Source organism: Balaenoptera ricei, chromosome 8, assembly GCF_028023285.1.
Source record: "Balaenoptera ricei isolate mBalRic1 chromosome 8, mBalRic1.hap2, whole genome shotgun sequence".
In the NCBI taxonomy this organism is placed as follows: Eukaryota; Metazoa; Chordata; class Mammalia; order Artiodactyla; family Balaenopteridae; genus Balaenoptera; species Balaenoptera ricei.
Window position 1 is genome coordinate 19,622,202 of NC_082646.1, and position 23,366 is coordinate 19,645,567.

General features: G+C 36.3%; 1 protein-coding gene across 2 annotated transcripts in view; it reads left to right on the plus strand.

Annotated features, from left to right (window-relative positions):
• Window positions 1-23,366, plus strand: part of DDX10 (DEAD-box helicase 10) — a 249,545-nt gene that overhangs the window by 71,474 nt on the left and 154,705 nt on the right. The window contains exon 14 of one of the 2 annotated variants that reach the window (XM_059930404.1): window positions 636-2,373. The exons of the other annotated variant lie outside the window; for it this stretch is intronic. Coding sequence (XP_059786387.1) covers window positions 636-959 — 324 coding nt within the window. The 3' untranslated portion in view covers window positions 960-2,373. Of the gene's footprint in view, window positions 1-635; window positions 2,374-23,366 lie in introns of those variants that run through there. 2 annotated transcript variants of the gene reach the window in all.

Below are 23,366 nucleotides of genomic sequence, written 5' to 3' on the forward strand. Positions count from 1 at the left end.
ACTTTTTTATATATCATGAGTGCTAAGGATTCTCTGTGCATTGATTCCTGTAAATAACTGGTTCAGAACAAAATTGGAAGCTAGAGTAAGCATGTAAGATGTGTAGTTCCTATGGTGTGTTCTCATTTGGAAAGGGAAAAGCATCATGAAAAATTGGAAATACTGAATGCAGGACAATTAAGCAAAAGTATTCTCCTGGAATTAATTTGGAAATATTTAGTAAAGTTTTATATTAGTGAGTTACCAAATAAGTGAGCTTAATTTTAGATTTAGTATTATTCTGAGCCAGATAATACTTGCTTTTATAGGAGTATTAAGAGGTTTAGTGACTTGAAATTTCTTAGACTTTTCTTGAGATGCCTTATGAATGTAAAATGCTGAATGCAGAGTGGGGTGTGTGTGTGTGTGTGTGTGTGTGTATGTGTATGTATAAAGTAACATATTTATATATTACATTTATTTTTGGCTGCCTTTTCCCTAAAAGTCAATCCAAGACATCAGTCTCTCAATTTACCTGTTTAATTCAGTGTTGACAACTGTTCTCATTCATTAAAAATTTTGTTTCTAACAGAGTTAGTTTTTTTTTTTTTTAATAGCTATTCTATTTATTTATTTATTTATTTATTTATTTTTAGCTGTGTTGGGTCTTCGTTTCGTGCGAGGGCTTTCTCCAGTTGCGGCAAGCGGGGACCACTCTTCATCGTGGCGCGGGGGCCACTCTTCATCGCGGTGCGCGGGCCCCTCACCATCGCGGCCCCTCCCGTTGCGGGGCACAGGCTCCAGACGCGCAGGCCCAGCAGCTGTGGCTCACGGGCCCAGTTGCTCCGCGGCATGTGGGATCCTCCCAGACCAGGGCTCGAACCCATGTCCCCTGCATTAGCAGGCAGACTCTCAACCACTGCGCCACCAGGGAAGCCCCAGAGTTAGTTTTGATGCTGATTTATGTTGTAGTGAAGTAATGGACTCTATACAGTGGCTTGTTTTTTTGTTCACATTTGATGCTGCTGTTCTTGCTGGGATGTATCATATCACTGAGCTATTTACTGTTCTTAGTACATAGTATGACTCTAAAGGCCCAGTCTTAGTATGACCTTCACTGTATGCTTTCCCTGGTGGGTTGTCCAAGCTGAATGAACCGTGCCTTCATTACTGTTTTCATAGTGTTTTATACATTAATATGTTTGAGTGTATCATTCACTTTACAAGGATTATTTTGGTAGTGCCAAGTTTGGAACCTATGGCCATAATCTAGTTTCTGTGTAGAATGTGCTTGATGAAGCATTGGGATATAGGAAGAAAATATTAGAACCTGTATTTGCTTATCTATCCTTTATACTTTTCTTGTATAATTTGATTTTATATACACCTACATATATTCATACACAAATTTTGTAAGTTAAAATGTGTATTGGGTACATATTTAAAATGTTTTTACTAAAAGGTGTAAGTGATGAAAAACATTTGTAAACTAAATAAATAATAGGTGGGTAAAAGTTAAATTAGAGAGGTAATGTCAGGAATCGGAGAGGAAGGGGAGTAATTTAAGATATAGTGCAACGTTTAGCTGTAGGTGGGAGGTAAGATAAGAATAAGGTGGGCGACAGAAGGATCAAAGAAATTCCATTTTCTTGTTCATAACTTCAGTTAGCCTGGGGGATCTATGAGAACAGAGGGGAAACCTTGTTCACAGTTCTATTCCCTGTACCTAACTGGGTGAGTAGCCAGGAGGATAGCGGTTAAAAACTAGAAAGTCAGCATCAGAAAAGGTTGAATTTTCAGAGTGATGCATTTATATCTGTTTAATTTGCATACTCTACTGAAATGCACTCTCATGCTTCCTGCCTTTACTGTTCAGAAAATCAGATTTTGTTGGCTGAATGTTATGACCCCAACCCTAACAGTACAGATGCTATTGATGGGGAGTAAATGTGGGCCAGGAACAAATGTAGGCTGTGCAGCAGCCCTGGTGCAAATGGCTGTGACTTTATAAAACCTGTTCTTGGCAGGACGTACTGCCTCCCCTGGGGATTTAGAAAAACCTAGATGTGTCCGTGAGAGGCGGCAAAGAGAAAAGCTGCGCTAAACGCTAAAACAGTGCCTTTTAACAATGTAATTAAAAATACAAATCTTTCTGCAAATAAAACTACTTGCCCTTGAGAAGGTCCTTGATGTTACTTCTTATAGCTTCTGTGCAGACTTTTTTCTGTAATGGATTTATATAGGAGTCATAAGTCTACTGAAAAAAAAAAAAAAAAGTCTACTGAAACTTTTAAAATCTCCTGCTTATGAACTAGCCTGGGTTGGCAAACTACGGCCCCTGAGATAAGTCTGACCTATTACCTGTGTTTGTAAATAAAATTTAACTTTTTAAATAAATTTTATTGGAACACAGCAGAGCTCATTTGTTTATGGTTACTTTCTGGCTGCAGTAGCAGGGATGAGTAGTTGTGTAGTTATGACGGAGGCCACATGGGCCATAAAACCTGAAATATTTATTATCTGACCCTTCACAGAGAAAGTTTGCTTACCCCTGAGTGAGTTGATCTTGCAGATGTTTTATGAATAGTTGTTTCTCTTTACTCAGATTTGATTGTTTTTTTGTTTTTAATGTTTCCATGGAGAAGCTTACCTTTTATGAGACAGTATAGTGGAATGATTAACAACACTGACTCTGGAGTAAAACTTTGTGAGTTCAGGTCTTGCTTCAGCCACTTGTCAATTTTGTGACTTGGGGAATATTACTTCTCTTCCCTTTAGTTTCCTTTCTGGAAAGTAGGGCTAATAATAGTACTAGCTCAAAGGCTTGTTCTAAGAATTCAATAAGTAAAGTGTCTAGTGTACGGCAGGTGCTCAGTAAATAAATATTAGCTGTTTTCACTACAGGTTTTTTTTTCTTTGAAATCTGAAATATAATGGTAAAAGGAACAATTCCAAGATCATACATCATGTCAGAAGTTTGCACCTTCCCTCATACTTAGCCTCTGGCTACAATGATTTCGTTAGTGCTGCTTCAGTTTTCTTCTTTAAAGATATTTGTCCAAACCACAAGAAGGTTAGTTTGTGGTAAATTTTATTGAATGTGATTTCTGTTGGATAATCCATGTTTATTTTTCATACACTGACTTCATAAAATTCAACCCGATTGTTCATTGGACTGGGTGATTCTTACATAGAGAATTTATCAGTGCTGTGGACCTCATGCATCTGGATGTCAAACTCACTGAGATCAGATTACATTCTTCATCTGCTTTAATCATATTGCAAGCATAATGAAGTTCAAATTTATAGTTGTCTTGAGAATAGGCTGCAGAATTGATGAGAGGTAAATTGAAATTGACCCTGTATTTTTCACTCAAGTTAATTTACTCACTTCACTGTGTATAGTTGGATTTGTCTGTTGATTTAGGATATTATGGACTTTACCCAATCTTTGGTTTACATAGTCCTGAACTAGTAACCTTGTTCCTATAATATCTTTTTAGTTTTGCTCTTTGAGCTACAGATAAGTTAGAGCTGTGAATAATTTTCTGCAGACTTCAGGTTGCTTTCTTTTGGAAGTTCCTTTCAGAGCAGCTTGTCTAAAACCAGTAAGGTAGTATTCTCATGATGTTTTCAGAGTATCTATTTTTGCTTTCTTGATGGCTTGTGATGGCCATTAGGCTTTTTTTGGCTATTCCTACAGTGAGAAAAATGCAGTTCTTATGTTTTGGAAATTACAGTCAACATCCATCTACTCATGTCTTGCTTTCAGATTCTTTTGGTCTTAATTGAAGGAAAGTGTTGTAAAGTCATTTATTAAGTAGAATTATCTCTCTTGTAATTCCTAAAGCATACCAACACACATTATCTTTTTTGACCTAGGAACTATCTGAAAAATATAGCAGATAACAGAGCATTTGATTTTAGTCCGGATCTATATTTTGATAGAGGGTAAGACTGCTGAGGAAGGTGCTGTGTTGGAAGCTGGATGACTTTTTGAAGCCCGTGGTCTGTGGTTTCACTAGTTCATTTCAGGTGTTATTTCACCAACCCAATCACAGAACTCTCCCATCTCTCCCCACAGAGAATTCTTTAAACCAAAATCAGCCTGTCTGCATTCACCTTTATTTCCATCTCTTCCTCTTTTCCTGTCTCTATAGGAGAAATGTTTTTTTCTCCTTTCCATGATTCGTTTTGCATATCAAAATCATTTGATTTCTAGAAACTCAGTTTCTGCCTTTTGTGTTCTTGTCTGTGTAACGTAAGCTACACCTGTTAATTATAGTTTTATGTAATTATCCAGATAAAAATATTTATTGGTAACTGTATTTTTATAATTCTGAATACTGTTTATGGGATTTGGGAGCAGATGTGTGCACATGACGCTCTTTTATTTATTATGATAATTTCCATACTCATCGAAATGCCTGGATCCAAATAGCCAAGAGTTCTGTGGCCAAGAATGCCCGACCGACCCAGGGGTTTCCTGAAAAAGTATGGTTATCTTCCTTGGTGTCAGCCTTAGTAATCAAGCTTCTCTTTATAGGCTTGTGATTTTATTATGCCTAGATTTGACCAAGCTCTTTGACTTTTTAGTTCCTTCTGGAACCATCTGTCCATTGCCCTGTTGGAAACTGTCATACTCTCTGACTCTGATTTCTTAACCTTCCAGCCCTTATAATGTATTATTCTTCCTCTTCTTGTTTTCTGGCTTTTCCCTGATCTCTAGCCCCCAAGTCAGTACATTTTCTTACCATTTGTCAGCCTTAGCTTCCTGTATTTCCTTCCTGTCTGCTTTCTAATTTGTGATCGATTGAACCTTTTTCTTTTTTGCTTTGTTTCTTTCAGTACCTTTAATGCCATTGCATTCTTGTCTTTCTAACTCATCTGCCCAACAGACTTCATACTGGAATTCACCTGACCTGTCCACCTTCCCCACGCCTGGACCTGGGTTGCCACAGCAACCTCAGCTGGGCTTTGCTCTTTCCGCCTTCTCTTACGCATAGTGACAACATCAAATTTTTACTCTTCCTAAGCCTCCTAACCAGTCATCTCCCTGCTCAGTTTTATCAAATGGCTCCAAAGAGAAAATAGCTACCATCTGGCAGAAAATCTGGTTCATGGTAAGTAAGCGAGGGGTGAATCTATAATACATTTTTTGTATCCTCAGCACCTACTGCAAGTTCATGTGCTGTGGGTATTCTGGACGTTTGACAATGTTGTATCATTTATTTTAAAAATTTATACCATCTCAGCCTATAAAGGATTTGAAATAGCTCACAGGAAATACATATTAAACAGTGAAATAAACTTAAAAAATGAAACTTTTGGATTTTGTAAAATGTCAGGACAAGAGATATATATAGCATGGGGAAAATGGAATAATAGAGGGATTGTACTAGTTTCCTGTAGCAGCTTTAACAAGTTATTACAAGCTTAGTGGCTTTAAAGCAACACAGATTTGTTTTCTTACAGTTCTGTAGTTCAGAAGTCTTACATGGGCCTCATTGGGCTAAAAACAAGGTGTCAGCAGGGCTGTGTTCCTTTCTGGAGGCTCTAGGAGTGAGTTCGTTTCCTTGCTCTTTCGATTATAGAGAGGCTGCCCATGTTCCTTGGCTTCCTGCCTTCTTTCTCTGTCTTCAAAGTCGGCAACAGTGGGTTGAGTTCTTCTCACATCACATCGCTCTGACCTCTTTGCCTCCTCCCGCTTTTAAGGATCCTTGTGATTATATTGGACTCACCTGGATAATCCAGGATGATCTCCCTATTTTAAGATCAGCTGATTAGCAACCTTAATTCCAATTACAACCTTAATTCCCTTTGCCATATAATGTAATAGATTCATAGGATGGAGGGATTAGCACATGGACATATATTTTTTGGGGGAGGATGGTGTTTTTCTACCTACCACAGGGACTGACTATAAAATCCCACTCAGTTGTTCTAGTTAAGTCATAATTGTGTCTCTAAGATGCCTTTAAGGTAGCCGAAAGGAAAATAGGAAATATTGCTTGTTTTATATTTATTTTATATATATATTTGTGTGTGTATATACATATATATATGTGTGTGTATGTATATGTGTGTGTGTGTGTGTGTATATATATATATATATATATATATATATATATATATATATATATTGCCTTTACTAACAAACATACCAGTTCTAGTAATGCTGTTAAAGTATAATCCACATGATATTTTTAGTTCTTCCCTCAACCATGTTGACTTGCGTTATTGAAGGTTGGTATTAGATGTTAATAAAAGTAATTATAAATGAATAATGCAATAAAAATTAACTTGTTTATCTTTTAGATGCTATGTAATTGTTTCCTTAAATTATTTGATTACGATACAACTTAACAAAAAACTGTGTCTAAGTTCCTTGTACTTAGAGCTCTTATATACCTGTAAAACCAAAACGAGATAAAAAACAAAGCTAAAAACCAGTGCACTTCAAATAAACAGCATTCATTGTATGAGCGGGGTGATGCTGTTTTGAGTTAGTCATGAGTGCAGGGGTTGTGTGATGAGTCAGTGCTCCCACTCTGCTCCAACTTCTCTACCTTTGCTCCTGCAGTTCCAGCACTTCTGCTTCGTGCCAGTATGGTTGTCAGGACTCCACTGAACTCAGATGTTAGATTTGGTTGTAGGATCATCATCCAGTTGATCCAGAATGTAAACTAAGCATTTTAGATTGTCTCTGAACTAAAAATGCAACATTTTAAGTTCTTACAGCGAATTTATAGTTCATTGAGACCTCTTTTTCTACTACATCAGTCCCAGGGCTGCTTTGATGACTCCAAAACTAAAGTCGGCAGAACTTGGTTTATTACCATCATCCTGCGTCTTTTTTCTTCATCGGTTAATAGCTCATGACTGAGATTTTCCATACATTTCTTTATTCCAATAGCTCAGATTAGGATGTGGCAGTAAGACTTTTGATTTAAGATACTTATTCCAGATGTCATATTTTATCAGGAATTAGTGTTATTACAAAATTACAAGTTAATGAAGGAATTTTCCAGGCATTCATGCTGTGCCAAAAAAGCAGGTATTTTTGTGTGGAGGATGCTTGGCCTAGCCTCCTTCCATTTCACTGTATAGCTGATTTTGTCTGCAAAAGAAAGAGTTTTGATGTATTTAGAGAAATTGCCTGCCCTGATTCACTACAAATAAAAATATGATTATCCGACTGTGAAAGAGATAACTTGGATGTGTGAGTAGCGGGTGCGTCTTTCGCGTCTTATGTTTCTTATTGGTTGTTCTTTACTTTGCTTGAATCTGGAACTTTCACTTTCACGTTTTCCTTTTCGTTAACCTTTTCTGTGTGGTATGTGTGAAGGTTGGTTTTTCTTATCATTAAGTAAAGGTTTGTTTAAGCTTTAAGAATTGTTTTTTATACTGGGCTGAGTTCTAATTGGGCTTTGTTCTGTTGTTCGTGAAGTAGATCTCTGCAGGAAACTGGCACAGCTCATTAGATTACTTAGTGAGTTTGATGGGTGAGCTGGTGGGGATGGTTGTGGGTGGACATGTGAAAACTAAGGGAGAGACAGAAGGACATAGATTCTAAAATGTTTCTACTTTTTATATTTTTATACATTTTTAAATGATTACTACGTTTGATGTATTAAAAAAAACCCAAACTTGTTAAAGTTCCTATATGCTTTCATGTTAATTCATGTGAGAATGTTCTTAAATTGATCTTTTAGGATTACAGGTAATAAATTTATTTGTACAACTATGAAATCATATTCAGATTTGATTTAGGATATGTTTTTATTAAAGTACAACATAGTATTGTTTTAAAAAAAAAAGGTTTGGGGCCTGTAACAGGAAAGGTGGTTACCTTATCCTGACTGTATCCCATTAACTTACAGATGAATGACTTGTTGAAGTAGAAGTCTAGAGTTTAGGAATAGGAAAAATCTCCTTTTATGCTGGTCTCAGAAAGGAGCTTTAAGTTTGATTTTAACTTTTGCCATGTAATTCTTTCTCATGGATCGTTTTGATGGTTATTTTCTATGATTGGCAGGGCTATTCACCTACATCTTCTTTGAAATGATGTGAAAAATCTTTGGGAGTAGGAGATTGAATAAACAAAGTAATTCAGTCACCTAAGCACATGCTGTTGGAATTCTAGCTGTGTGACAAAACCTAACTCACACATAGTGCTTTATCAGGGCCTGTAGAAAAAATGAAACAAATGCAAGGTGTAAAATGAAAACAATTTTCAAACTCTCATCACTTCAGAAAGCTTTTATTTTGGAGTGTGATAGGACCTCTAAGGACCTGGTTGGTTTTCTGCTTCCTCTTTCCTTTTTGTGGCAACAGTATGAGCATCCTTCAAGAAGGAATGAGCCAGCAGATCTCTTCCACTCTGTCAACTACTCAAAGCAGGGAAGATGTATAGAAAGCCTGATTCTATTTTGATTCTGTTAGGAAAATTGTTATTTTATGTGCTTGTGTTTTTCTCTTCCTCTCCGTTTGGAGAATAGTAGTTTAGAGGCAGCTTCTCTCCAGTTTTCTGGTGGCCTTTTTGCATGGCAATAACTGAAGTGGGATTAAAGTCCTCTTTGATTCTGGACTTTTCTTTCTAAATGGCTGTTAACGTTAACTTTTAAAGAGCTTTTGGACTTCCGATCCCTTCTAATATAAAATTTCTTCGATTTAGAATGCTGTTACTTCTGGCTGGTGAGATTGCTATTTATATTTCCCTGTTACTCTCTGTCCTCAGTGATCAAGAGATTACCATGTATCGGGACTTCCCTGGTGGTCCAGTGGTTGACTCCATGCTTCCACTGTAGGGGGCGTGGGTTCAGTCCCTAGTTGGGGAACTAAGATCCCATGTGCTGTGCGAAGCGGCCAAAAAAAAGAGAGAGAGATTACCATGTATTGCTTCTGTGTTCATTGGGAAACTTAGAAAACATGTATGGACCACTATATCAGGGAGGTTAGTGTTTTAGAGAAAGAGTCAAGTATAAATCCAGATCTGTTCTTCTTGTAAGACATTTCAGTAGCCGTAGTGTTGTTTTTGCTTCAACTTGTGTATCTTTTGGCCTCTTCCATTTGGCTTAGAATAAGAAAGGACCATCAGAGAGAGGAAGTATCTTGTAATTAGAAGTGAAACTTACTGTTAGTGTGGAGAGGTGTGTATTGCAGGAAATTTGAATATCCATTTTGTGGAAGCATAATATGTTAGTACCTTGGCAGATTTACTAAGAATGGAAAATAAGATAATTTGTAATAAATCATTAGGTAAATGTATGTAATATTTTATGTAGTAATGGAAATGTGAAAAATCAAAGTTTGACATTGCACTCATTAAGAATGTGTATGATTGATGTTTATTGTTCACTGGGGTTTCTCAGTTGGATTAGAACAATAATCTTTCTTTTGGATTGAACCTGCTGTTCCTAGTTTTTGTAAATTATTAAAAGAAGGCCTGCATATATTTAAATGAAGAATTATGGGCAAGTCATGGCCCGTTGTTCATTTAGTAAATCTGATTGATTTACCAAATCTCTGTGTTGAGAACGTGAATATTACAACCTACCAGGTGTGCATCAGAGATAACCTTTCCTTAACTCCCTGTCCCCAGTCCCTCCTGATTTGTCATGATTACTTTATAGAGGGTGTAATAAAGTTTCTACTAGAGAGCAAACAACTTGACCTTATTTTAAGTAATAGACATATTCAGCCTAAGTTGCAGAAAGGGACATTTTGTGCATTTAAAAACATTTCCCTGTTGATTCTATTGTAACTTAAGTGCTATGGTAATAACAAAAAGTTTGTATCTAGTACATAATAAAAATCAATCTTGTTAACTTAAATATTCAATTCAAGGGACATTTTGCCATTTACTGTTAAAGTCTTCAGGCCTTTAATTCTACAGTAACACTTGCAAAAAGATTTTCAAATGGACAGTGCATCTTTATGACCTTACTATTAAAAAGGCTCAAGTATGTCCAAATGACAGTTAATTCCTATTAATCCTTAGTGACTTCTGTACTTGTTCTGCTATACAAGTTAATTCTGTACTTCAGCCAGCTGTTGCTTTGCGAGTTGCAGTCAGCTATGTCTGAGAACAAGAAACTAAGTCTTACTCAGTTGATAGACCACTATAAATTAGATGATACATTGCTACACTGTAACAGAAATGAAGAAGAATTTATAGGTATTTAATTCATAATTTTTTCTCCAGATTATCTTTTTGAATGACAACTTAATTAAAAGATACTTACACATTTTAAAGGGAAGTTATAAGCCATTAGGGCTTAGAGAAAGGCATACTGGTGAACCTGGATCAATTTTAGGGCACTCTGGTGTATAAGTACAAACTAAGTTCTAAAATGAAAATTTAGTATTTTGGATAAACTTAACCAATGAAAACTTGACAGTTAAAGAAATGTGAAAAAAATTTAAATCATGTTAAAAAATAATTTGGACAATTCTGGAAGTCAGTTTTAATACGCTGTTTTATTGTGATAAAAAGTTTTATTTAAAGTTAAAAAATAGTCCAATTTGGTGAGTCTAAACCTAAACAGGTCTATAAATGCCTGCCCTTCTCCTAAGTTTATGACCCGTGTTTCCATTCATTTACCATATATTTCCATTTCAACTGATTTCAACTGAACTAAACTTAAATACTTAAGCATTTGGATTAATGTATTATTCCAGGAACTTGCCATTTTCTAGATATGAGCCGTACATGGATTCCTTTTCACACCCCCCCACCCTCCGCCCCAATACCATTCACCTCTCCCTAAAACAATGAAGGCATTGTTGTTTTTGGCATCACTGAATTATATGCTTGGCTTTTAAAGAGAATTGTTGGTATATTCATAGTCACTGAATAATACTTGAGAATTTGTTTTTTAAAAAGTGCTAGAAGTTAGAAGAATGGCACAGAGTGAATAAATGTTTTAAAAAAATTGAGGTAGATTCTGGCAGTGAAAAAACTGGCAAGCTAACCTTCATCTTTAGTGAAAATTCTAGATCTTATTAAACAGATGTGAGCAACATAGGGGAAAAAAAGGAATGAATGTTAGAAGTCAGTGTGGATTACTTTAAATCTAGTTCATTTTCTGAATAGGATTGCTAGATTGACAAATACAGGGACTTATTTAGAAGTGTAGTGTGTTCTGCTTTTTGACAGATATTCTCAGAGCATCTTTGGTAGCAAGATAAAGAAACTAGGAATCCCCAAAGTATTGTCTGTTTTGTTCTAAAGCAATGCTACTCAAAGTATGATTTGTATACCAGTTTCAGTTCATAAACTGTTTGTTGTTGACCTTGATCAAATTGGTATTTAAGGTTTTAAACTTGACTCTTAATTTCTGTTTTCACTCTTAGAAGACAGAAGAGGGTTGGACTAGATATCTCTTAGCTTCCTTCCTTGCTCTAAATTTCCGATGCTCAGGGATATTTTTATTTGGTTTACTTGTTGTGGAGTGAGATGCTCAAATATGTAAGACAGATGTGTACCAGTGAGGTGGAAATATATCAGCAGTCCCTATTTAGGTAACAAAACTCAACAGAATGGGTAGTTATTCCTCCTTGAGTTACTTTCCCCTTTATCAGGGTTGTGCTGCCAGGCAAACAGTGTGGTTCATTTATGCTGTTTTTGTGAAAAGAAGCAAGCACACAAACAAACCAGGGATTCAGGATAATAAATATATCCTTTTCCATTTCTGGTATCACAGTTACAATGGGAATTGGGTATTATCAGTCTAGATCAGGAACCCAGGCTTAAAAACTGGGGAACAAAGATTGAAAACCTAGGCAGGAGTTTCTGAAAGCAGGACATAACCTACTGGTCAACTAGAGGTCTTCTAGACTAATGGAACTTGATTACTAAATTAAAGGCCCTGTGAGACAGAGATTCTCAAAATACCCTTAAATTGGTCTCCTGTGGGTAAGGCAGATCTTATCTTGTTGGAGGTAAGTAAATGATCTTGATTAAAGTCAGAAGAAAGCAAAGTAATGTCTATATCAGTGGTCTCATTTTTGGGGGACATGTATACAAAAATTATGTGCATTTCTACCCTCATTTTATACATTATTTTATTCCACCTTCCCATGGAGAACACTGTCTCTTTGGCTGACAGTGAACATTCCTTTCCTTTTCCCTTTCTTAGAACAGTGTGATTCCTTAAAATGTTGAAAATAGGTTCTGCTGGCTTTCTTTCCTTGCGTATAGAATAATTTGATTCCCATTAAAATATCTTTGAGTTTCAGTATCATGCCTCAAAGGAATAAATTCTAGTCACAAAACAACTGTGGTACATATGGATCCTGTTCTCTCTTATCTTTTGCTGCCTCTGTGTTCTTGAACACATTGATTCCTTCACCATGGTGCATGCCTCTTTGTAGAGCAGGACCTGGGTGTCCTTGACAAAAATCGCCATGACAGGCAGAGCAGGTGCTCGGTTAACAGATTCAAAGGACAAAAATCGCCATGACAGGCAGAGCAGGTGCTCGGTTAACAGATTCAAAGAGGGGGCTAGTGCTCTTCTTCCTCTGGTTTCAGTTCCACTGCTGCCAGACTGGACTGCACTGTAGCAGTTATATTGAGAAGAAGTTGATAGTTCCTCTGATGAAGGGGGATGGCACTGATGTCTAATTTCACAGGCCTTTATGAAGGTCATCTGCACTTGGGCTTATCTTTACCTAGTCTCTCTCCACTTGGTTTCGCAAGAATCCATAGTAACTTAAACATTAAAAAAAAGTATCCATAAGGCATTCTATTACTAGAAACAATGTGTTAATAAACAAATAAGACTGATTAGAGATATGGGGGATGCTGAACACTTGGCAGTGCACACATATTAAGGATTTTCTGTATTGGTGAGCACCATGCTTTTTCCAGTGTTGAATTTATTTGGCTTCATTTTTAAATGGGCTAGAAAGCTTTGTAGTTTTGAAATGTTTTATTGTTGTGCTTTGATACAACCAAAGTCATTTGGTATAAGGACAGTACACTTAATTTTTTTTTTTTTTTCATTTTTTTTTTAACATCTTTATTGGAGTATAATTGCTTTACAATGTTGTGTTAATTTCTGCTGTATAGCAAAGTGAATCAGCTGTACATATACATATACCCCCATATCCCCTCCCTCTTGCATCTCCCTCCTACCTCCCCCATCCCACCCCTCTAGGTGGGCACAAAGCATGGAGCTGATCTCCCTGTGCTATGTGGCTGCTTCCCGCTAGCTATGTATTTTACATTTGGTAGTGTATATATGTCCATGCCACTCTCTCACTTTGTCCCAGCTTACCCTTCCCCCTCCCCATGAAGGACAGTAGACTTTTAAAATTGAATTTTTAAATTGAGTTGTGAATCATTGGGTAGTAGGTTCTATTTTAATTGTGGATATAAAGGAATAAATGGGAGAGAAAATATTTGACTCTGCTCAGAATGTATGTATAGTAAAAAGAAAAGGGTTTCCATTCTCAACAAACATTCTCTACTTAGTAATACTGCATTGAACAGTTCAGGTTTAAAATTTTATATAAGAATACCTGATATTCAAAGAGAATATGCTGTGTTTCCACATATTCAAATTTGCAGAAAATAGAAATTGATAAATACTAACCATTGAAAATATGGTGCTTTTATTTCTTTATTGACTAAGTAAAAAGAGAAGAGTGAAAATTATGAGAATTGTGGAAATAAACCATTTTTGTTTTGAAGGCAAAACATCTAAAGCCTGTGGTAGGTTTTGAATAAAAAACTTTGTATTTTAGTGCATCTTTATAACTCCACACTCATGTTTGGGAACTGCTTTTGCAGGACAGTATATATTGTGTTAGATGAGCAGCAAAATGAAGTTTGCCTCTTTCAATTTTATGAAAGAGTCAAACACAACATCAAAGGAATATCATCTCTTCCAGGGAATTTTTTGTTTAGCCAAGTAGAACACAAGATGAAGAGTGAGAGAGACGTTTACAAGGGTTGTTAATTCATTTTGGTGTGGGAGAGAAGAGAGAAATAGCATGCTGAAGTTAGTTTTTAAAAATTTCACTACAACACAGATCAGTTTCACTATGTTTGCAAGGAGACGTAAATTAGGAGGACATTCAGCGAGCAGAACAACAAAAACAAAACAAAGCAAAATAACAAAAACAAAACAAAGCTTGGGAAAAGAACAAAAAAAAAATACTACCTTGATACTATGAATATAAGAAATAAAAAGTTTAATTGGAAGTGGACTGAGGTAGGGCATGGGATGCATTTTATAGTATGCTTTCCTTGACTTTGTCTCTTAAAAATCTATAATGATTTGAAAATTGATTATATAAACAATGAAAAATACTTAGATAAAATGTCTTCTGAACTGTCGTATTTATGGTGATTCTAGTATAAATAACAACATAAAGTTAAACCTAAAATTCGTTCTATTAGCTTTGGGATAAAAAGCACGTTCTTTAATAATATATTCTATCAGATAGGACATACAAATGAAAAGAAACTACTTGGATTGCAATTTAAATTTTTATTTTCGTTTCCTTGTTTTTAGTAAGATATTAACTTCCGTGCAAGATTGTAATTGACCTTCAAAGTAATTTTAAATATTTTGAAGAAAGCAAAATTTCCTAGTAGACCTGAAAGATGGAGAAATCTACAGTTATAATACTTTGCCAGTTCCACAAAGTAGATTTGTACCATGACTCTGAGACTTTGAGGCAATGAATATAACAATCTATTACTTAAAGTCAGTGGAAGTGTCAAAAGAGCTACAGTGCTACTGAATTTAAAAAGTAGACTGCTTTAGTTTTATGCTACATCCTCATATTGTCCCTTCATTGAATAACCTATATACAATTAGTCATAGTCTTCGAATATGGATAAGAAAAACACTAGCATTCAAGTTTTGTATACTGTAGCTTTAGAAAATTACCGCTCTTTTAGAAATGTTGACAAGGTGCTATTAGTTTTTAAGTAAATTTGGTGCTCTGTCTTTAAGTTAGGCCTAGAAAAATATTTGTAAGCTATAGTTTCACTTCAGCTGTCTAAAGGAAATAAAATATTTTGACTGCAGTTTGAGAAATTTGACAACCTCATATTAAATCCAGGAGTCATTCTGTATTTTATAGATGCCAGTTTACTTCTGCATTGTAAAATATATTACTAACCGTGATGTTTGACATTTGTTCATATACTTTATTTTTCATGCAAGCCTCACAAAATGATGATCTGTGCCTAAATAGGTGAGATTTTCTATTAAGTCAACTCTGCAATTCAACAATCATTTAATTGTGTACTTTTGCCTTTACATACACTGAGAGGGTTTTGAATGGAGTGGAAGATTGGGCTAGGTGATGCTGTAAAGAACCTTAAATTGTTGATGAATTTGACCATGTTTTAAGGAAATTTAAATAGTTTCTTATTAATTAGTTGGAGTATTGAATCACAGGCGCCTACAAAATTTAGTGATCAGTGAGAGCCACAGTTGTATGCTTAACTTCAGCACAGCCTTACTTAAATTTAATTGATGTTACTTACTTAAAGCTTTACTTAAAAAATGATTTTGAATTGGGTATTTTCCTCAATATAATAATACATGGGCCTCTACATTTATAGTTCGATTGTATTTTCCTTTGTTTCTGTTATCTTTGTATCTTTTTTTCCTCCACTAGATTATAAGCTTATGAGGGCAGAACTGTCAATATGTCTTGTTTGCCTTTGTATCCCTCACAGAACCCAGCAGTATGGGTCAAAAAGAAGTAAATTAATACATTTTGTACCGTGTATCTAATATTACATATTCCTGATTATTCCTTCATAATGACAAATCTGTAATTTCTTTTCATGATGACAGTTAAAATAGAAACAAAGGTGGTGTAGGATTTTAAAAAATTTCTTACTTCATTCAAGTACATAATCTAGATGAAAGTAGCACTTTACACACACGTGACTTTGGACACTTGCTTGAAAACCATTGCAAGCTAATTACTGTGTATTTTAGATCTTTTTTATGATCATAATTGATATTAACAGACATTTATTGAACACCTGCTGTGTAAGTATGTGTTTTCTTATCCCAATTGTTTAGATTTGGAGCAAACTTACATTATAGGTACTTGGGTGTGCGTCTTATTTGTATTACTCAGAACTTTAAACAAAACAATATGAAGAGAATTTTAGTTAACGAAAGTCATGGTTCTTGAGATTAAATAGTAACAAGCTGGGGAAGTGTTATGTTGTATTGGGAAGGAACATCTGTTTTCATCACAAGATGGCAGCACCAATGCCTAGTTTTTTTTTGGCTGAGCTGCATGCCATGTGGGATCTTAGTTCCCAACCAGGGATGATGGAACCCGCATTCTCTGCATTGGCAGTGCAGAGTCTTAACCACTGGACTGCCAGGGAAATCCTCCGCCCCCCCACCCCAGTACATAGTTAACACTCATTGACTAATTGAATGACTGACTGAGTGAACAAATACATGAATAAACAACTGAATACAATTTAAGAAGGTTGGTACAGAGTAATTAATTGGCTAGGCTGGTGTGCAACCATTAGGATTTGAGTCGTTTGTTGATTAAAAGCTTCAGTTTGACTTCAAGAGTATGGAAAACTTACTTTGTGAACTCTTTATTAAGTAATGGGTGCTAATTGCCTGATGTCTATTAAGCAGTTGTTGGGGCAAGAGAATCTTACTTCCACTTTTGGGGTGCCAGCTGTTTTAGTTTTGGAGAGTGAAAGGGAAAGCAGTATTAGGCACTAAGCAATATGGACCTCATCTTATGTATCACCAATAGTCTATATATGCTTTCAGCAGTCTATGGAATTGTATTACTACTTATTGAAAGTCACTATCTTGATTATTTGTTTTATACTGAGGTACATTCTGAGAAAAGGTGGTGTAAAAGTGCGTCTGTGCAATGGAAATTCATTTTGTGCAATAAAATGGAACTCAGATTTCACGTTCCTTTGGGGCCAAACAGTAAAACCCTGTCTACTTTCCAATTTAGGCATCTGCAATTTGATAACATATGGTGAGTACAGGACACTGATTACTGTGAGGAGAGGAAGGTGGAAAAGAGACTGGGATCCACTGGCAGCTTTATCTCCTGCGTTAGAGATGAGGATGTCTCCTGTTGGTTTTTAGAAGTGAATGCCAGGGAGATGAGCTTTGTGCCCTTGCAGTTCAGAACTGCAAATTTCGAACTGTTTTTAGTTTTCCTACACAAACCATGCTGTTTTATCCCTTTGGCTTTTACTCATGCTCTTACATCTCTTTGGAACAAACTTCACTTAACCCATTCTTTGCCTAGTTAATTCATGGTTTATTATGTCAAGGAGTATTTTATCTGGGGAAGCTGCCCCCCCATCCTTCCTCCCTGGTAATTGTAAGTTAGTTCTCTAAGTCTGTGAGTGTTTCTGTTTTGTAAATAAGTTTCTTTGTATTAATTTTTTTTTTTTTAGATTCTGCATATAAGTGATATCATATGATATTTGTCTTTCTCTGTCTGACTTACTTCACTTAGTATGATAATCTCTAGGTCCATCCATGTTGCTACAAATGGCATTATTTCATTCTTTTTAATGGCTGAGTAATAAGTATTCCATTGTATATATGTACCGCATCTTCTTTTTCCATTCATCTGTCAGTGGACATTTAGGTTGCTTCCACGTCCTGGCTATTGTAAACAGTGCTGCAACGAACATTGAGGCGCATGTATCCTTTCGAACTATGTTTTTCTCTGTATATATGCCCAGGAGTGGGATTGCTGGGTCACGTGGTAGCCCTATTTTTAGTTTCTTAACCTCCATACTGTTCTCCATAGTGGCTGTACCAATTTACATTCCCACCAACAGTGTAGGAGGGTTTCCTTTTCTCCACCCTCTCCAGCATTTATTGTTTGTAGATTTCTTGACGATGGCCATTCTGACTGGTGTGAGGTGATAGCTCATTGTAGTTTTCATTTGCACTTCTCTAATAATTAGCAAAGATGTTTAGCATCTTTGCATGCGCCTGTTGGCCATCTGTATGTCTTTGTTGCAGAAATGTCTATTTTCGGTCTTCTGCCCGTTTTTTTTTTCCCTTGACGAGTTAACTTTTATTTTATTTTTTATTGGCTGCACCGCATGGCTTGTGAGATCTTAGTTCCCTGACCAGGGATTGAACCCAGGCCCCAGGTGAAAGTGTGGAGTCCTAACCACTGGACCGACAGGGAATTCCCTGCCCATTTTTTGATTGGGTTGTTTGTTTTTTTGATATTGAGCCATGTGAACTGTTTATAAATTTTGAAGACTAATCCCTCGTTGGTTGCATCATTTGCAAATATTTTCTCCCATTCTGTGGGTTGTCTTTTCATTTTTTTTTTTTTAATATCTGTGATCTTTTCTTAATTTTATTTATTTATTTATCTATTTATTTTTATTTTTTGGCTGTGTTGGGTCTTCATTTCTGTGCAAGGGCTTCCTCTAGTTGCGGCGAGCGGGGGCCACTCTTCATCGCGGTGCGCGGGCCTCTCACTGTCACAGCCTCTCTTGTAGCGGAGCACAAGCTCCAGACGCGCAGGCTCAGTAGGTGTGGCTCATGGGCCTAGTTGCTCCGCGGCATGTGGGATCTTCCCAGACCAGGGCTCGAACCCGTGTCCCCTGCATTAACAGGCAGATTCTCAACCACTGCGCCACCAGGGAAGCCCCTGTCTTTTCATTTCATTTATGGTTTCCTTTGCTGTGCAAAAGCTTTTGATTTTAATTAGGTTCCATTTGTTTATTTTTGTTTTTATTTCCATTACTCTGGGAGACAGCTTAGAAAAGATATTGCTGTGATTTGTCGAAGAGTGTTCTGCCTATGTTTTCCTCTAAGAATTTTATAGTATCCGGTCTTACATTTAGGTCACCATTTTGAGTTTATTTTTATGTATGGTGTTAAAGAATGTTCTAATTTCATTTTTTTACATGTAGCTGCCCAGTTTTCCCAGCACCATTTATTGAAGAGACTGCTTTCCTTCACTGTATGGTCTTGCCTCCTTTGCTGTAGATTAATTGACCATTGGTGTGTACATTTATTTCTGGGCTTTCTGTCCTGTTCCATAGGTCTACATTTCTGTTTTTGTGCCAGTACCATACTGTTTTGATGACTGTAGCTTTGTAGTATAGTCTGAAGTCAGGGAGTCTGATTCCTCCAGCTTCATTTTTCTTTCTCAAGATTGCTTTGGCTATTCAGGGTTTTTGTGTCTCCATACAAATTTTAAGATTTTTTTGTTCTAGTTCTGTGAAAAATGCCATTGGTAATTTGATAGAGATAGCATTGAATCGTAGATTGCCTTGGGTAGTATAGTCATTTTGGCAATATTGATTCTTCCAATCCAAGAACATGGTATATCTTTCCATCTATTTGTGTCATCTTTGATTTATTTCATCAGCACATTATAGTTTTCAGAGTACAGGTCTTTTGTCTCCTTAGGTAGGTTTATTCCTAGGTATTTTATTCTTTTTGATGCAGTGGTAAATGGAATTGTTTCTTTAATTTCTCTTTCTGATCTTTTGTTGTTAGTGTATTGAAGTGCAACAGGTATCTCTGTGTTAATTTTGTATCCTGCAACTTTACTGAATTCATTGATGAGCTCTAGTAGTTTTCTGGTAGCATCTTTAGGATTTTCTATGTATAATATCATGTCATCTGCAGTGACATTTTTACTTCTTCTTCTCCAATTTGGATTTCTTTTATTTCTTTTCTTCTCTAATTGCTGTGGCTAGGACTTCCAAAACTATGTTGAATAAAAGTGGTGAGAGTGGACATCCTTGTCTTGTTCCTAACCTTACAAGAAATGCTTTCAGCTTTTCACCATTGAGTATGATGGTAGCTGTAGTTTTGTCATGTATTGCCTTTATTATGTCAATGTAGATTCCCTCTACTCCCACTTTCTAGAGAGTTTTTATCATAAATGGGTGTTGAATTCTGTCAGTAGCTTTTTCTCCATCTATTGAGATGATCATATAGTTCTTATTCTTCAGTTTGTTGATGTGGTATATCATACTGATTGATTTGTGGTTATTGAAAAATCCTTGCATTCCTGGGATAAATCCTACTTGATCATGGTGTATGTTCCTTTTGATATATTGTTGTATTCGGATTGCTAGTATTTTGTTGAGGATTTTTGCTCTATGTTCTTCAGTGATATTGGTCTATAATTTTCTTTTTCTGTGGTATCTTTATCTGGTTTTGGTATCAGGGTGATGGTAGCCTCATAGAATGAGTTTGGGAGTGTTCCTTCCTCTGCAATTTTTTGGAATAGTTTCAGAAGGATAGGTATTAACTCTTCTCTAAATGTTTCATAGAATTCGCCTGTGAAGCCATCTGGTCCTGGACTTTTGTTTGTTGGAAGATTTTAAATCATGGTTTCAATTTTAGTACTTGTGATTGATCTGTTCATATTTTCTATTTCTTCTTGGTTCAGTCTTGGGAGATTGTACCTTTCTACGAATTTGTCCATTTTTTTCTTGGTTGTCCATTTTATTGGCATATAGTTGCTTGTAGTAGTCTCTTATTATCCTTCGTATTTCTTGGTGTCCATTGTAACGTCTCCTTTTTTATTTCTAATCTTATTGATTTGAGCTGTCTCCCTTTTTTCCTTGGAGTCTGGCTAAAGGTTTATCAATTTTGTTTATCTTTTCAAGGAACCAACTTTTAGTTTCATTGATCTTTTCTATTGTTTTCTTCATTTCTATTTCATTTATTTCTGTTCTGATTTTTATGATTTCTTTCCCTCTATGAGCTTTGGGTTTTGTTTGTTCTTCTTTCTCTAGTTGCTTTAGGTACAAGGTTAGGTTGTTTATTTGTGATTTTTCTTGTTTCCTGAGGTAAGATTGTATCACTATAAACTTCCCTCTTAGGACTGCTTTTGCTGCATCCCATAGGTTTTGGATCATCGTGTTTTTGTTGTAACTTGTCTCTAGGTATTTTTTGATTTCCTCTTTGATTTCAGCAGTGATCTGTTGGTTGTTTAGTAGCATAGTGTTTAGCCTCCATGTGTTTGTGTTTTTTACAGTTATTTTCTTGTAGTTGATTTCTAATCTCAGTGTTTGTGCCCAGAAAAGATGCTTGATATGATTTCAATTTTCTTAAATTTACTGTGGGTCGCTTTGTGGCCTAGCATGTGATCAGTCCTGGAGAATGTTCCATGTCCACTTGAGAAGAATGTGTATTCTGCTCCTTTTGGATGGAATGCTCTATAAATATCAATTAAAGCTGTCTGGTCTAATGTATCATTTAAGGCCTGTGTTTCCTTATTGATCTTCCGTCTGTATGGTCTGTCCTTTGATGACAGTGGGGTATTAAAGTCCCCCACTATTATTGTGTTACTGTTGATTTCTCCTTTTATTGCTGGTAGTATTTACCTTATATATTGGGGTGCTCCTATGTTGGGTGCACATATATTTACAGTTGTTTTATCTTCTTCTTGGATTGGTTCCTTGATCATTATTTAGTGTCCTTCTTTGTCTCTTGTAACAGTCTTTATTTTAAAGTCTATTTTGTCTGACATGAGTATTGCTACTCCAGCTTTCTTTTGATTTTCATTTGCATGGAATACCTTTTTCCATCCCCTCACTTTCAGTCTGTATGTATCCCTAGATCTGAATTGGGTCTCTTGTAGGCAGCATATATATGGGTCTCGTTTTTGTATCCCTTCAGCCAGTCTGTGTTTTTTGGTTGAAGCATTTAATCCATTTACATTTAAGGTACTTATCAATATGTATGTTTGTATTGCCATTTTCTTAATTGTTATGGATTTGTTTTTGTCGGTCTTTTTCTTCCCTTTTTTGTTCTCTTGTGATTTGATGACTAACTTCAGTGTTCTTTTGGATTCCGTTTTCTTTTTTGTTTGTGTATCTATTGTAGATTTTCGGTTTGTGGTTACCATGAGGTTTTGATATAGCAGTCTATATATAACCTAGATTGTTTCAAATTGCTCGTCTTTTAATTTCAAATGCACTTCCAATATCCTGCATTTGTGCTCTCCTCTTCTCACAATTGCTGGTTTTGATAACATATTTGTGTACAGATGATTTCCTACCTTTACTTTATGTTTGCCTTTACCAGTGAGTTTTTCTATCTGTAATTTTCTTGTTTCTAATTTTCTTGTTTCTTGTTTTCTTGTTTCTTGTAGTGGCCTTTTCTTTTCCACTTAGAGAAGTTCCTTTAGCATTTGTTGCAAAGCTGGTCTGGTGGTTCTGAGTTCTCTTAGCTTTTGCTTGTCTGTAAAGCTTTTGATTTCTCCATCGAATCTGAATGAGGGCCTTACTGGGTAGAGTATTCTTGGTTGTAGGTTATTCCCTTTCATCACTTTAAATATATCATTCCACTCCCTTCTGGCCTTCAGAGTTTCTGCTGAGAAGTCAGCTGATAACCTTATGAGAGTTACCTTGTATGTTATTTGTTGCTTTTCCCTTGTTGCTTTTAATATTTTTTCTTTGTCTTTAATTTTTGTTAATTTGATTACTACGTGTCTTGGCATGTTTCTCCTTGGGTTTATCCTTCCTGGGACTGTCTGTGCTTCCTGGACTTGGGTGACTCTTTCCTTTCCCATGTTAGGGAAGTTTTCAGCTGTTATTTGTTCAAATATTTTCTCAGGTCATTTCTCTCTCTCTTCTCCTTCTGCGACCCCTATAATGCGAATCTTGGTGCGTTTAATGCTGTCTCTTAGACTGTCTTCATTTCTTTTCATTCTTTTTTCTTTATTCTGTTCCATGGCAGTGATTTCCACCATTCAGTCTTCCCGGTCACTTATCTGTGCTCCTGCTTCACTTACTCTGCTGTTGCCTTTTAGTGTATTTTTCATTTCAGTTATTGTATTGTTCATTTCTGTTTGTTCTTTAGTACTTCTAGGTCTTTGTTAAACATTTCTTGCCTTTTCTCGATCTGTGCCTCCATTCTTTTTCTGAGATCTTGGGATCATCTTCACTGTTATTACTCTGAATTCTTTTTCTGGTAGATTGCCTATCTCCACTTCACATAGTTGGTCTTCTGGGGTTTTATCTTGTTCCTTCATCTGGGATATATTCCTGTGCTGTCTCATTTTGTTTAATTTTCTGTGATTGCGGTTTCCATTCTGCAGGCTGCAGGATTGTAGTTCTCCTTGTTTCTGCTATTTATCCTCTGGTGGATGTCTAAGTCTCATGCAGGCTTCCCAATGGGAGGGACTGGTTCCTGCCACTAGTGGCTGGAGCTGGGTCTTGTCCCTCTGGTGGGCAGGGCTGTGCTTAGGAAGACTTTAAGTAGCCTGTCTGCTGATGTGTGGGGCTTTGTTCCCTCCCTGTTGGTTGTTTGGCCTTAGGCGGCCCAGCACTGGGAGCTTTCAGACTGCTGGGTGGGGCTAGGTCTTGGGGAGGAAATGGCGGCCTGCAGGAGGGATCATGTCAA